A 16,006-nucleotide genomic window follows, 5' to 3' on the forward strand; every position below is an offset into this window, starting at 1 on the left:
GTCGTATTGAAAAAAAAATACATCAGGGGTTTAATAAACATGTGATATCATATTAACCATGAAAAAATCATTTTTTGTGTTCCTGGCGTCTGGACACTAATCACCTAACCTGCATGTGTTTTACAATATAGAAAAATTGTGGAGTTATTTTTCCTTTTCAAGTTGTTGTTCGCTCACAAAGTTTGCAAAGGGGTTCTGCAAAGGGCTCTCTTTCAAAGCTTTACCACTACAGACCACTTTTTTTATTTTACATTTCCTTAAGTCGTCAGCTCTTTGCACAACAAGGTGAGTTTTTCTTTTCAAAATACCACAGAGCATGTAAAGAGGTTCGGGGGGGGGGGGGAGTTAAATAAAAAGCTCTTTAAAATGGTATTTATAAAGAAAAAGACAAACAGTGTCCCTGTTGAAAATAAAAGCATACTGAAATCCATTCTGATGACAGTTGGAAGAATGCATGGCTTTATGAAGGACTTGAGCTCCATTTTTGCCGTATCTTTTAACCACGATTATTTACTTAAAAACACAAACGAGGGCCCTAGTCTGGCACTGTGGATGGCAGTCCTTTGATTGGGGCTCTAAGGCTTGAATTCTTAACTAATAAATTGTTCTACGCCTTTGTCTGAGGCATTAACGGCAGTGGTCTGCGTTTTTCTTTCTCTAATCTCAAGAATGTGCCAGCCTCTTGAGAAGCACAGGGCTTTCCCTCCTCTCTGAGAGTGGGCTCCTCATTTTGTTTTCTTAGACGGCTCCCCAGATTGACAGGCCTCGTCGTCGGGCCCTCTCCTCAGCCATCTGTTTGCACTGATTCTGTCCCAGCACATCAAAGTCAATCAAAGCCGCAAAGCATTTTAAAAAGACACACACCCAACCATACAGCGTGTGAGAAATAAGGCTAACTTTCATCGACCCCACAGAGAAAGATTGTTAGGAACTCCAGTGTTTGTCTGTATGGTTTTCCATGTTGGGTGACCTGAGACGGATCCCTTAGCTCATAGCACAGGTATGAGCAGCTTAGCTATGTTCTGCTCCAGCTCTGACAACAGCTCGGTGAGTAATTTCACCCCATCATAGACTGACCTTTTTTGGTCATGTGTTCTATGCCTTTAGTGCCATCTCTTGACATCGAAGGAATCACCTGTAGTGAATGCAGAAATCGCAGTTCAATTTTTTTTTTGCGGGGGAAGAAAAGATTATTCTGATTTAGGTCAAAAGGAAAACATCAACATGACTATACACTGCATAGTGACGTGAGAGATGAATCCAAGTTGACCATTGTGACTGGCTGGGTATTGTGCCACAAGAGTGTATTAGCCCAGCGAGCGAAAGCCTAGGAATCATTACAGGGAGCTAATACAAGACTTTGAGTTTCAGACAAGGTTACTCATGCAAGAGTTGTTCACCAAACCACATCTGTTCCAACTGCATCTATAGTTTACAGTGTGAAACCGTGCTTTTTACAGTCTCTGGTGTGAACCCATTAAATATCATAACAGAAATATTAGATGCTGTTGATACAATTCATCAATTAATATTGAATCGGGGAATAAACAGCATTTTAGGATGTGTGAATGTGATGATTGGAAAATAGGTGTGGTAGGCCTGCCTATTCAGGTTCAACCCCTGAAGGTAGCTAGACAGTCAGGGCTCAACAACAATAAAATCCAAACATTATTATTATTATTATCATCATGCTATTAGATCCCTGAATACAAACATATTTTATAAAAGCAGCCCTATAAAAAGCAGTCTATTTTCATTAAACTTTTAGGCAGTAAAATCTGAGTAGCCTGGTTCAGACCAATGATGTGTATAAACCCTGGATTGCGGATGCTATGTATTGGTCATTGAGAGGTTTTGAAGCCGTCGGTCGGCCATATTGGCACTCTCCAGTAGGAGCAGTCCTCCACCGGAAAGAATGGAATTCCATAATATTTTAATTCAATGTTTCAAGGACAAAATTGTGTATTTAAGTATTTTTGGGTGTAGTGGGGACAGTAACAGTACTCTCTTTTTATATTTATATATATATTTTTTTAAAATTATTATTTACTTGTATGTTGAGCTAACATAATTTTAAAGTATGCATTAAGGTGTCTGTAATTGTGTGAAAAACAAATGTAGACATGAATAAATGCATTTTTATAGCTTCCAAAATCTGTGTGTTTTTTTGTTGTTGTTTTACAATGGAGGAGTACCAAGATGGCTGCGCGGTGGCTTCAATACAGCGCAACCGTCAGTCATCCAGGTTTTACATAGGCTAGATTATTGAATAAGACACATTTTTTTTTAAATGAAACGCTTACTTGGTAACAAATCACAATTTCAATAATGTAACCCCTTGACTTTTTCCACATTTTGTTACATTAGAGCCTTATTCTAAAATCGATTAAATAGTTGTTTTCGTCAACAATCTACATAATACACCATAATGACAAAGCAAAAACAGGTTTTTATAAATTTTTGCAAATGTATAAAAATAAATAAACTGAAATGTCACATTTACAGAAGTATTCAGACCCTTCACTCAGTACTTTGTTGAAGCACCTTTGGCACTGACTACAGCCTTGAGTCTTCTTGGGTATGACGCTACAAGCTTGGCACACCTGTATTTGGGGAGTTTGTCCCATTCTTCTCTGCAGATCCTCTCAAGCTCTGTCAGTTTGGATGGTGAGTGTTGCTGCACAGCTATTTTCCGGTCTCTCCAGAGTCCTGAAGAGTTTGGGCTCTGGCTAGGCTACTCAAGGACATTCAGAGACTTGTCCCCGAAGCCACTCCTGCATTGGCTTGGCTGTTGTCCTGTTGGAAGGTGGAACCTTCACCCCAGTCGGAGGTCCTGAGCACTCTGGGGCAGGTTTTGAAGTCTCCCAGTCCCTGCCACTGAAAAACATCCCCACAGCATGATGCTGCCACCCCCATGCTTCACAATAGGGATGGTGCCAGGTTTCATCCAGATGTGACGCTAGCCATTCAGGCCAAAGAGTTCAATCTTGTTTTCATCAGACCAGAGAATCTTGTTTCTCATGGTCTGAGAGTCTTTAGGTGCCTTTTGGCAAACTCCAAGTGGACTGTCATGTGCCTTTTACTGAGGTGTGGCTTCTGTCAGGCCACTCTACCATAAAGGCATGATTGGTGGAGTGCTGCAGAGATGGTTGTCCTTCTGGAAGGTTTTCCCATCTCCACAAAGGAACATTGGAGGTCTGTCAGAGTGACCATCGGGTTCTTGGTCACATCCCTGACCAAGGCCCTTCTCCCCCGATTGCTCAGTTTGTTCGGACGGGCAGCTCTAGGAAGAGTCTTGGTGGTTCCAAACTTCTTCCATTTAAGAATGATGGAGGCCACTGTGCTCTTGGGGACTTTCAATTCTGCAGAAATGTTTTGTTACCCTTCCCCAGATCTGTGCCTCGACACAATCCTGTCTCAGAGCTCTACGGACAATTCCTTCGACCTTATGGCTGGGTTTTTGCTTTGAAATGCACTTGTCAACTGTGGGAACTTATATAGACAGGTGTGTGCCTTTCCAGATAATGTCCAATGAAATGAATTTACCACAGGTGGACTCCAATCAACTTGTAAAAACATCTTAAGGATGACCAATGGAAACAGGATGCACCTGAGCTAAATTTAGTCTCAGAGCAAAGGGTCTGAATACTTATGTAAATAAGGTACTTCTGTTTTTATTTTGAATAAATTAACTTAAATGTCTAAAAAAAGTTTTTGCTTAGTCATTATGGAGTATTTTGTGTTTTTTACCAATTCGACAGTGATGGATTTTTTTATTTTGTTTATGCGACGTTCATGTGCTACTCGGAAGTAGGAAACTCTGGAATATACCATTTGTTAACTGGTTGTAGTTATACACGTGCTGCGTTTAACGAATCAGCAAGACGAACAATTCAGAATTTCCTAGTTCTGACTAGTATGTGAATGCGGCAGAACGTTCTTTTTCGCGACAAATGGAAACGGCGTTTTTCGAATAAATTATGAAGGTACGCGGGGCACTTGACCACGTAACCATAACGTTCCACTCTACAATTAATTATATATGTCTACTGCTTGCTAAATATATTTTTTAGCTATAAAAATGATGTTACTTTGCAGAACTAGGATTGTCCTGACTTTCAAGATTCCCTGAATCTTGTCGCCTTGCTAATCTGGTTGGCTGGCAAGCTTCACCATCCATTTATTTCAGAACAGGAGTGCATGTTTTACCATGGCACGAAACATGGTGATAAATTGGCGCATGTAAATTATTAGGATATGGCAAATAGCCTATTAGTCAATGATTGCATTCTATCAATGCTGGCTTTCTCAGGCTACCTGAGACATTAAACAGATAGGTGGGAGGACATACAGGTTGATATTTAGGGTAGTATTTTTATTAGACACTAGTAGGTTTTTAGAGAAAATTAGATGTGTGTGTGTGACGTCATTTCGTCCAGCTGTTTTTGTGAGTGACATGACAAGAGGAACTAATGATGCACTACCCAATTTCGAAATTGCACCTTGTGCATTATTCTATTACAACTTTCAAGAGTACGTTTAAAGCCGGAATTAGTTCATTTAAAAAAATAATGGGGGAGAAGGGGGACCTTCGTGCCTCTCCCGACGATCATTCGCGCCCCACAGTTTGGGAACCACTGTTAAGGCTACAGATGAAATAAATGATGTTGAACTTCACAGAGTGGTGAAAGTGCACGGTACGTCATCACGCACTGATTTTTATCCACAAATCCGTTTAGTGGAAACACTCCGCTGGTGGGAAAATGAGCATAGTTTCTTTATGCCGATTCTAGAAAATTCGCATGAAAAACTGTCGCTAATTGGATGGAAACCTAGCGACTGATTCAATTGATTAAGGAACTTGTTGGGATGGAGAGGAGGTGATGGAGGACTGCCTCCTTGGTTACTAAGTAACGTAACCATACAAACACTACCTCCAACAGATCACAATGCGGAAGGTTTGAATTTTACTCGTTGGTATTTTCCCCCGAATCATTTCGCTCATTTAATAGTTTTTGCAACAATTGTAGCAAGTGTCCTTTCCCGACACTCTTTCAGACGCATGCATATTTAGCAAGTCGTTTATGTTAATTTACTTGTAACGTTAGCAGTTGCTTAGCTAAATGTAACAATGTAATGTTAGCTCGCTAGATGGCTAACTAACAAGTTACGTGGGCATCTTTCAGAGTGAGTGACATTATCGTAACGTCTTCAGAAAAGTTGTGCGTTATGCTTGTGATCTGAGAAACAATGTTTGAAAATAAGAAAGTGCATTTGACATAAACAGATAATGCATGAATTTAGATTTTTGGGTCCAACCATAGAAATTGATATGGTTATGAGTCTTCGAAGGGGCCACACGTAGCCTATTTGTCTGCCATAAAGCCACAGAACAGATGCATGTCCCATTTGGCTAAATACCTTTTTCAACCTGTGTACATTTCCACAATCGAAGGTCAGATTTACTGAGTCAAACTTTCCTCTCATTTTACAGGGCTCGAACTCAAAAGCAACCAGTGGAAAGTTAGCAATCACCTCAGTTGCTCTTCAAGACCATATCGCACGAAACTTGCTGCTTCAGAATTTGTCACTGTGTGACCCTGTGAAGACAAGATGGTGCCGAAGAGCCGCCACTGAAACACACTGCAAACGAAACCATGGAACTGTGAAACAGAAAGGGCCCCAGCAACACAATGGAGAGGAGAAAGAGTATGTGCTTGACCCAGCAGCTCCACCACTGACATTAGGTAAGCTAGCAATCAATCAAATGTATTTTATAAAGCCTTGTTACATCAGCAGTTGGGAACTAGTTCAACAACACTTTGGGAAGGAGGAGGTCTCATTGTGAGACCTGAGCTATTATGCATGACTTTTTTCATTTGTTGTTTGATATTGGGTTGTTGTCTGCCTCTGCAGCCCAGAAATTGGGTTTGGTGCAGTCCCCGGCCAGAAAACTGACAGTAGATGAATGGAGTCAGGTCAAGTCGAGGTCTATTCATGAAGGGGACTCCAAGCAGCCCTGTGTGATCTGCAGGGAGGAGTTTCGCTTACAGACTCAGGTATTCCTCTGTTCACAATACCTGATGTTTATTCTCAAGTCAGTCAGAGGACTATTTAAAAAAAAAAAAAAAAAGTTTTCACCCCTCTAGGGCAGCCCACTCCCCTTCCCAAACACACTCTCTCCCCCTCCCTTAGGTCCCTGTGTGTTCTAATCTGTGTAGACAACTGTACAAATTTACCCATACTGCCTTGGAACTCAACTGTGACACGATGATGTAGCAATCAGTGTGTTCCTGTGAGGGTCGTTCAGTCTTTTACACCTTTCTGATCCCCTTTTAAGATGCCAATCTCCTGAAGAATGCGGGGTAGAATAGACAGCCTTACAAAGCACAGTTTCCATATAGATGCACGTGTAAATATTAATTTGACTCGAGGGAAAAATGTTAATTATAGCCTGCTAACAAGGGAAAGGGACAAATGTGAATCTTTGTGGATTTGTTGATCTGTTTGACAAAAACATGTTAAATGGGTTTGTTATTAGTGAAACTACAATGATTTGAAATTGTATTTTAAGAGGTTTAGCCATTTTTGCAGGCCTAAATCATTTCAACATCAATTATGGCTGATTATGATTTCAGCTAACTAACACTTTACTAACACCAACCACAGACCATCCTTCCGTGGCCTCCAACTGCTTTTAAATGCCAGGAAAAACTAACCGCATGTTCTTCAACCGATTGCTGCCCGCACCCTCCCGCCCAACTAGCATCACTACTCTGGACGGTTCTGACGGTTCTGACTGAATATGTGGACAACTACAAATACCTAGGTGTCTGGTTAGGAGTAAACTCTCCTTCCAGACTCACATTAAGCCTCTCCAATCCAAAATTAAATCTAGAATTGGCTTCCTATTATTTTGCAACAAAGCCTCCTTCACTCATGCTGCCAAACATACCCTCGTAAAACGGACTATCCTACCAATCCTTGACTTCAGCTATGTCATTTACAAAATAGCCTCCAACACTCTACTCACAGTGCCATCCGCTTTGTCACCAAAGCCCCATATACTACCCACCACTGCGACCTGTATGCTTTCGTTGGCTGGTCCTCACTACATATTCGGCACCAAACCCACTGGCTCCAGGCCATGTATAAGTCTTTGCTAGGTAAAGCCATAGCAACACCCACCCGTAGCACGCACTCCAGCAGGTATATTTCACTGCTCATCCCCAAAGCCAACACTTCCTTTGGCCGCCTTTCCTTCCAATTCTCTGCTGTCAATGACTGGAAACGAATTGCAAAAATCACTGAAGCTGGAGTCTTATATCTCCCTCACTAACTTTAAGCACCAGCTGTCAGAGCAGCTCACAGATCACTGCACCTGTACATAGCCCATCTGTAAAAATCCCATCCTACTACCTCATCCCCATACTGTATTTATTTATTTCTTGCTCTTTTGCACCCCAGTATCTCTATTCTCTACTTGCACATCATCATCTGCACATCTGTCATTCTAGTGTGAATGCTAAATTGTAATTATCTCGCCTCTATGGCCTATTTATTGCCTTACCTCCCTACTCTACATTTGCACACATTGTACATAGATTTTTCTATTGTGTTATTGACTGTACGTTTGTTTGTGTAACTCTGTTGTTGTTTTGTCGCACTGCTTTGCTTTATCTTGGCCAGGTCACAGTTGTAAATGAGAACTTGCTGAACTGGTTAAATAAAGGTGAAATAATAAATCAATAAAAAATACTATAAAAACAGTACCATGTAAAAACATTCAGAAGTGGCTCAAAAACAGTCTCTCGGTTTCCCAGTCCTCCATATTCAGCCCCTCTCTGTGAAGCTTGTAGCCTGTGGGGTAAAGCAGACTTTTCTTGCAAGAGCTAAAATTCACTCCAGTCTAATGGCTTGTCGAGCCCCTAGATATAGATTGTGCACTGCAGGGGGGCCTTTCACTGGTGATGGAGTATGTTGGTTGGGCCAAAAACAATGGGAAATCAATATGGCTCCCCCTGCCCTGCAGAGCTTTGAGTACACTGGTTTGTGTGTGCCAATCACCATAGCTGAGGCTGCTGTCTCCTCTCTCCTTGTGAGTGCAGACGACAAAAGAGTCTGTGGGAGGTGGAGGAGAGGAGACTGCAGCCCCAGGTCCCAGCCCTCCCAGCATGGGCTCGCTGACTCCCACTGGCTCCTGAGCAAATAGTACACCACACACACACACACACACACACGTTATGTTCTTCTATCCTCATGAGGACCTCACATTTATTTCTATTCAAAATCCTATTTTCCCTAACCATAACCTCCACCCTAAACCCCTTACCCTAATTCTAATTGTAACCCTAAGCTTAAAATAGTCTTTGTCCTCATAGGGATGTGGGGACTTTTGAATAGAAGACCCACACACCTCTCACAGGACTCACCAAAAACACTTAAGAGATGTTGAAAACCAATACATACACACCAGCATACCCAGGAGGCTCTGCATGCCACAATCATTTCAAAACGACAAGTCATTCAGTGAAATGCCAAGGGAATTTCAGACGTATAAGAGGGACCGATTTTAAAAACAAAAATGAAAAATCTAGTTAAGGCTAAAGCTGATTTAATTCAAATATAACTATATTTATATAAGTGATTATAATGCATAAGTATACTGTATAATATTCAACAATCAACACTAATAATGATATTCATATTGTGTCTAGGTTTTGCTCTCCTGCTCCCATGTGTTTCACAGAGCCTGTCTGCAGGCCTTTGAGAGGTTTTCAGGCAGGAAGTGCTGTCCTATGTGCAGGAAGGAGCAGTATGAGACCAGAGTGATCCACGATGGAGCTCGCCTCTTCAAAGAGAGGTGTGCCATCAGGTAAACATCGCCAGAGATTGGACTGCATGTTTAGCTGGAATCAGATTAAACCTCGGCATGGACTAAAAAGCATACTCGATGGAAATTCCCCACTGAGAATGATTTTTAATCCAAGACTAATTTTAGGCCTAATCTAGATCCAGGAAAACCATACCTTATTGATCAAGTTACCATGTTCACCCTGTGTTAGGCCTGTATCCTTGCTGTTTTACCTACTTAAATGTTTTTCATATGGTCAATGATAGAATTCAAGCGTGTTGGCGTGGCTATGTTGTTCGGAAGTGGTACGGACATATGAGGAAAACAGTTCCCCCAAAAGACAAACAGCTACGACGAAAATTCTTTGAGACAAAGGTAATTTTAACAACTGTGTCATTTAGGAGTAGGGTTGAGGTCAATTCCTTTTTGATTCAGTCAATTCAGGAAGTAAACTGAAATTCTCAGAGATACATTTTTGGGGGGAATTTCAGTTGATTTCCTGAATGGAAAAGCAATTCAACCCAACCCAACCCTGATGAGGAGGGACTGATATGTGTATTATGTACACTGATTATGAAAGATGAAACCCTGAGAAGGTTCCACATCATGTACAGTTGACGTCTGAAGTTTACATACACCTTAGCCAAATACATTTAAACTCAGTTTTTCCCTGTCATAGGTCAGTTAGGATCACCACTTTATTTTAAGAATGTGAAATGTCAGAATAATTGTAGAGAGAATTATTTATTTCAGCTTTTATTTCTTTCATCACATTCCCAGTGGGTCAGAAGTTTACATACACTCAATTACTATTTGGTAGCGTTGCCTTTAAATTGTTTAACTTGGATCAAACGTTTCAGGTAGCCTTCCACAAGCTTCCCACAATAAGTTGGGTGAATTTAGTAACGGAGTCAGGTTTGTAGGCCTCCTTGCTCACACACACACACCTTTCCAGTTCTGCCCACAAATTTTCTATAGGATTGAGGTCAGGGCTTTGTGATGGCCACTCCAATACCTTGACTCTGTTGTCCTTAAGCAATTTTGCCACAAGTTGGAAGTATGGTTGGGGTCATTGTCCATTTGGAACCAAGCTTTAACTTCCTGACTGATGTCTTTAGATGTTGCTTCAAAATATCCACATAATTGTCCTACCTCATGATGCCATCTATTTTGTGAAGTTCACCAGTCCCTCCTGCAGCAAAGCACCCCCACAACATGGAGCCACCGCCGTGCTTCACGGTTGGGATGGTGTTCTTCGACTTACAAGCCTCCCCCTTTTTTCTCCAGACATAACAATGGTCATTATGGCCAAACAGTTATATTTTTGTTTCATCAGACCAGAGGACATTTCTCCAAAAAGTACGATCTTTGTCCCCATGGTGTTTATACTTACATACTATTGTTTGTACAGATGAACGTGGTACCTTCAGGCGTTTGGAAATTGCTCCCAAGGATGAACCAGACTTGTGGAGGTCTACAATTTTTTTTCTCTGAGGCATTGGCTGATTTCTTTAGATTGTCCCATGATGTCAAGCAAAGAGGCACTGAGTTTGAAGGTAGTCTTTGAAATACATCCACAGGTACACCTCCAATTGACTCAAATTATGTCAATTAGCCTATCAGAAACTTCTAAAGCCATGACATCATTTTCTGGAATTTTCCAAGCTGTATAAAGGCACAGTCAACTTAATGTATGTAAACTTCTGATCCACTGGAATTGTGATACAGTGAGTTAAGGGAAATAATCTGTCTAAACAATTGTTGGAAAAATGACTTGTCCTAAGACTTGCCAAAACTAGTTTAACAAGAAATTTGTGGAATGGTTGAAAAACAAGTTAATGACTTCAACATAAGTGTATGTAAACTTCTGACTTTAACTGTAGTTCTTCTACTTACTATATACTGAACAATGCCGTGTAGGGTCAAAACATGTGCCCTTATCTGGTGAGTCGGTCCACTGGTGACTGACTACCAGGTCACATTGCCGAGGCTTTCCCCACTCCTATAAGCTTTTGTCCCAAATGGCACCCGTTTCCCCATAGTGCACTGCTTTTGACCAGAGGTAATAGAGTGCCATTTGGGATGCAAGTCTCCATTCTTCCTGAAACTCACCCTGCCAGACATTCCTCACCTATTTAGCAGTGGTGGACTTTAGGTTGCTGTGATTGACGGATCGACAGCCGATCTGATCCCAGGTCAGTATGGAGTGGACACGGGCATCGGTGGAGGTGCAGGGTAGGGGAACCCAACTCTCTAAGCAGCTTCAGAGGGCCTTTGATGCCATGTGAATCATACACTGTTTGTAAACTAATTACGAAGAGTGTGTGTTTTGGTCAAACAGTCTGGACATTCCAGGGTCAACACAAAAGCAAGGGCCCACTGTGTGTTTGTCTGTGTGCTTGCACCCCCCCTCGGAAAGAGGGGGTTGAGGGAGGGTGCATATTTGTGGCAGGTTCCCTGGTTGTCATTTGCACTGGCTTTCTTCACTGTCCCACTTAAGAACTAAAATATTCCACAGGATTTGACTTTGATCTGAGGACAGAATACACATTATAAAGGGGTTAGTCCTTTCAGCTTTGGCTGGCTGTTGGTGGGTTCCAGCAACTGGATGGGGGCCTATCGACACTAAGGCCTCTGCCTTCTCTAGTCTGTGGCTCCCTGGAAAAGGATAGATTGCCACCTAGTGAGACTGAAATCTCCCCCTCCACGGTGCTGACTTACCTCAGACTGTAGTGGCGATTTGCAGAGACACAGCTGAATAGTAAACGCGCTTGAGAAGCACATATACTGATTTTACTGGTATATTTGTGTGAGCCTTGGGATGTCTAACAAATGCAGCCGGTTCCCTATAGTGCACTGCTTTTGCATTGGGCTCTGGTAAAAAGTAGTGCACTGTATGGGAATAGGGTTCCATTTGGGACTCATCCTTGGTTAGGGGTCCATTCCATCACTAGCCTTTCTGATAGCTAATTAAAGAGATGCCACTCATGTCGCTCTATCTAGAGCTCTTTGTAATCAATCAGAGTGCTTCAGTGGGTTCAGAGAGACCGATATTACGAGTGACACCTTGATTGCGCCCAACTTGTAATGTGCTCGGAGAGGTCAATGTCCTACCCACAATCCCCTTCTCTCATCCTCCATCTATAAACACTGCTTTAGCATGTCACGTAAACACGAGCAGCAATTTTATTGGTCTAATTAACTCTGTTGGAAAACATTAGCCCCATCCTGGTGACGGCCACGTCAAGGATGGGGATTGTCGGCTCCGAGGAATCTGAGACAGTGCAGGACTTCCATCACACAGAGACAAGTTGAGTCCCAATGGCATCCTATTCTCTATGTAGTGCACTACTTTTGACCAGAGCCCTGTGGGCCCTGGTCAAAAGTATTGCACTACTTTGGGAATATGGTGTAATTTGGGAGTGCCAACATGTCTGTCATCCTCACGGTAAAGCCGCAGTTGCCCTCAGGCAGCAAAGCCTTTAAGATATTCTAGTTTTCAGTCTTATCAGGTGATTCCGATGACCAGCTTTCCATTTTTAGCTTTTTGAGGTCCGACCCTAAGTCAACACATTAAGGAGGATAACTGCTGACATCAAGATGGATTGCGGTGAGACAACGCCATTCCCTCTCCCATTCCTTTGTTCCCCTTGCTCTGTCCCTTTTCCTGTCCTCTGCAGTGAGACAAGGCAAAGTTCACCAGGGCCCGTGTTGTTTGCCTTCACTGTGGAAAAGTCAGCCCATAAAACCTCATCTGAATGGCTAACAGTTGTTTAATTAGTGATAAAAGCCCAGCAATAAAGTACTTGGGATGTCACTGTGACAGGAGCGAGCTCGGTGGGGCAGCCTTTGTGTGTGTGTGTGCACGTTTCCCAGCACCAGCTATCTTTTCACTGGTTTCCATACATTTTCCTTGTAAGTCTGAGACGTGTCTGTATCGATCTGGCCTGTTAAACAACTTGACTTTGTCAGCAGGCTTCAAGCATTACAATATAGCACCAATTACATCTGATAAAGAAACAGAACTCTATTTGGTGTCCTATTGAATGATTCCCCTTTGTGTAACTAAATTGTTTCCAATTAGTTGCAGGAGTTGAATGACAGCTTTGTCCAATACTGTCATATGGACGTAGAGGCTTTCCTGAACGATATCGACCAGTCGGTGTCATCAAGCAGAAGAGTGTTCCATCAGTTTGAGAGAGAGCACGTCTCGGAGCCGCAGGAAGACGACTGGCAGAAAATACAGGAAAAGGTTTGGAATAGGGTTGCAAAATTCCTGTAACATTCTCAGGCTTTCCGGAAATCTCCACGTAGGATTTCTGGACAACCTGAACATTTTGGGAATTGTGCAACCCTACTGTGGAAAAAAACCTCACCATACAAATACCATGGTGCACTATCAAAAAGACTCTCATGAGGTCCTAATCCTGGTCTAATTCTCCCTGTAGCCATGCCATTCATTCAACATGCTAATGCTTGTCCAGGAGAGGCTGTGCTGCAGCTGCTACACAAAGTCAAACCTCCTAGAAATGATCATTCACTTTTTTTCCAAATGAATGAAGGAAATAATCCTCTGTGTTTACAAGAAAACAGAGCCAGTCTAATAATGCACGCCAACCCTTTCATCGTCCCGTCTGAGCCATCTGTACTGTGGTTCAAATTGAAAAGAGATCTAGATTTGCTGTTCCATAGGCTCTGTTGTACAGTATATAGGGCCTTTCAATGCCAGCCAATGGAGTTTCCCACAATCCCACAGGTTGAAAAGGGTGTTTTAAATAATAAAAAATAAAAAAAAATATTGTGTTAAGGTTGTGCGCAGGGCAACAGGTGTTGCTCAACCTCGACTCGTACAGAGAGAATCAAACAGTGAACTCACAGCGTGTTTAATCGCACACCGTGCACCTTCCTGGTGAAGGTAAACACCATAAATGTCGCAAAGCTCATTATCAAGCGTTTAAGCCTTGAGCGCGTTGACCGTTTTCTTTTCTGAATAAAGGAAGGAAGTTAATTATTGGCGGAGCTGCAGTAGATACCTGCCCCACAACGGTATCTCAGAGACACACGGCCAAACAATCAAGCTTGTGTGACACGCTAAACCAGATAATGTCCATTGAACTTAAGATAAAGGGGTGTGTATGGAAGCTATTGTGAGAGAAGATAGCCATTATAAATGTCTGGTAGCAGGGTTGGGGTAAATTCAGGAAGTAGATTTGATTTCTATTCAAAAATTTTCTCCTAGAGGCATTGAGGAAAATTGGAATTTCAGTTTCCTTCAGGAATTGGTATTGACCCCAACCCGATGTGGTAGTGTGGCGGTATTTTATTGAAGACCGCTTTTATTTTTAGGAATACTGGTCCATCCCTACAGCCCTGTCTGTCTCCACTGTCACAGGTCATCCAGAGAGATACACAGGACTGTCCCATCTGTCTCACCGCTCTGTGCAGCGCCAGACTAGAGACGGAGGCAGGGAGGACACTCGCCCCACACCACAGCAACAGACGCACTGTGCTCCTGTCCTGCTCACACCTCTTCCACCAGCCCTGCCTAGAAGCCTTCGAAGCCTTCTGTGTGGAGGGCCGACCTACATGTCCTCTGTGCAGGTCTCCCTACCACAAAATACTGGTCTGACCTCAGAATAGTTGATATAGAACTTCACAATATGAAAGATAGTTGGATGTAAGTAAAACGTATACACTCCCCTACGTATGTATTTGGACAATGAAGCGAAAACTTTTAATTTGGCTCTATAAGCCAGTATTTTGAATAAGATCAAATATCTTATTTTTGTGTATTTATATACATGTTTCACTGTTTAGAAATTGAAGTACTTTGTGTCTAGTCCCCCCATTTGAAGGTGCCATAACTATTTGGACAAATTCACTTAGTGCATTAAAATGTCAAACCTTTTAGTATTTGGTCGCATATTTCTAGAACGCAATGACATCAAGCTTGTGACTCTACCAACTTGTTTCAGATTATGTAATGTTATGAGTCACTTTTTGTAAATAAGAATAGAATGTTTCTAAACATTTCTACATTGTGGATGCTATCATGATTACGAATTACTCGTAAATAATGAGGAAGTTAGATGCATATATAGTGGCTTCGCAAAGTATTCAGATCCCTTGGCTGTAACCTAACAAAATGTTGAAAGTCTTATTCTAAAATGGATTAAATACATAATCCTCAGCAATCTACACACAACACCCCATAATGACAAACCAAAAACAGTTTTTTTGAAATGTTTGCAAATTAACAGAAATATCATATGTAAATAAGTATTCAGACCCTTTGCGACTCTAAATTGAGCTCAGGTGCATCTTGGTTTCCATTGATCATCCTTGAGGTGTTTCTACAACTTTATTGGAGTCCACCTGTGGTAAAATCAATTGACTGGACATGATTTGGAAAGACACACACCTGTCTATAAGGTCCCGCAAAAACCAAGGAATAGTCCGTAGGGCTCGTGTCGATTGGGACAGCTCTGGGGAAGGGTAGCAAAACATTTCTGCAGCATTGAGACTAGTCAGGAACGAGGCAAAGTACAAAGAGATCCTTGATGAAAACCTGCTTCAGAGTGCTCAGGACCTCAGACTGGGGTGAAGGTTCACCTTCCAACAGGACAACGATCCTAAGCACACAGCCAAGACAACACAGTAGTTGCTTTGGGACAAGTCCCTGAATGTCATTGAGTGGCCCAGCCAGAGACCGAACATGAACCCGATCTATCCCCGGAGAGACCTGGAAATAGACGGGGAGCGTTGCTGCACATCCAACCTGACAGAGCTTGAGAGGATCTGCAGAGAAGACTCTGCTGTAATCGCTGCCAAAGGTGCTTCAACAAAGTACTGAGTAAAGGGTCTGAATACTTGTGATAGTTTACATTTGAACTAATTTATTAAAAATTAACTTTTTGCTTTGTCATTGTGTAGATCGATGGGGGGAAAAACGATATCAATTTTCGAATAAGGCTGTAACGTATCAAAATGTAGAAAACGTCAAGGGATCTGAATACTTTCAGAAGGCACTGTAGATATACTCTAGAAAATGCTAACCTGTTATTGTAATGGTTTAACGTTAGCATGTTTTGGGGGCATGATCTTTCGGCATCTACCTTTCTCACTCATGATTATCCGTAATCATGGTAACAT

At 42.0% G+C, this 16,006-nt stretch overlaps 1 protein-coding gene across 2 annotated transcripts; it reads left to right on the forward strand.

Moving 5' to 3' along the window:
- Positions 1–4,611: 4,611 nt before the first annotated feature.
- On the forward strand, positions 4,612–15,078 carry rnf32 (ring finger protein 32). Of its 2 annotated transcripts, XM_021563034.2 has the most exons (7): positions 4,617–4,958; positions 5,495–5,747; positions 5,917–6,059; positions 8,718–8,875; positions 9,121–9,229; positions 12,939–13,106; positions 14,247–15,078. In XM_021563034.2, exons 1-7 carry the CDS (start codon positions 4,950–4,952, stop codon positions 14,481–14,483), a joined length of 1,077 nt encoding a protein of 358 aa, XP_021418709.1. In that variant the 5' UTR covers positions 4,617–4,949; the 3' UTR covers positions 14,484–15,078. The 2 variants fall into 2 exon arrangements, with proteins under 2 accessions (XP_021418711.1, XP_021418709.1); XM_021563036.2 differs by lacking the exon at positions 12,939–13,106 and having other exon boundaries at positions 4,612–4,958.
- Positions 15,079–16,006: the final 928 nt, after the last annotated feature.

This window comes from Oncorhynchus mykiss, chromosome 15, assembly GCF_013265735.2.
Source record: "Oncorhynchus mykiss isolate Arlee chromosome 15, USDA_OmykA_1.1, whole genome shotgun sequence".
Classification (NCBI taxonomy): Eukaryota; Metazoa; Chordata; class Actinopteri; order Salmoniformes; family Salmonidae; genus Oncorhynchus; species Oncorhynchus mykiss.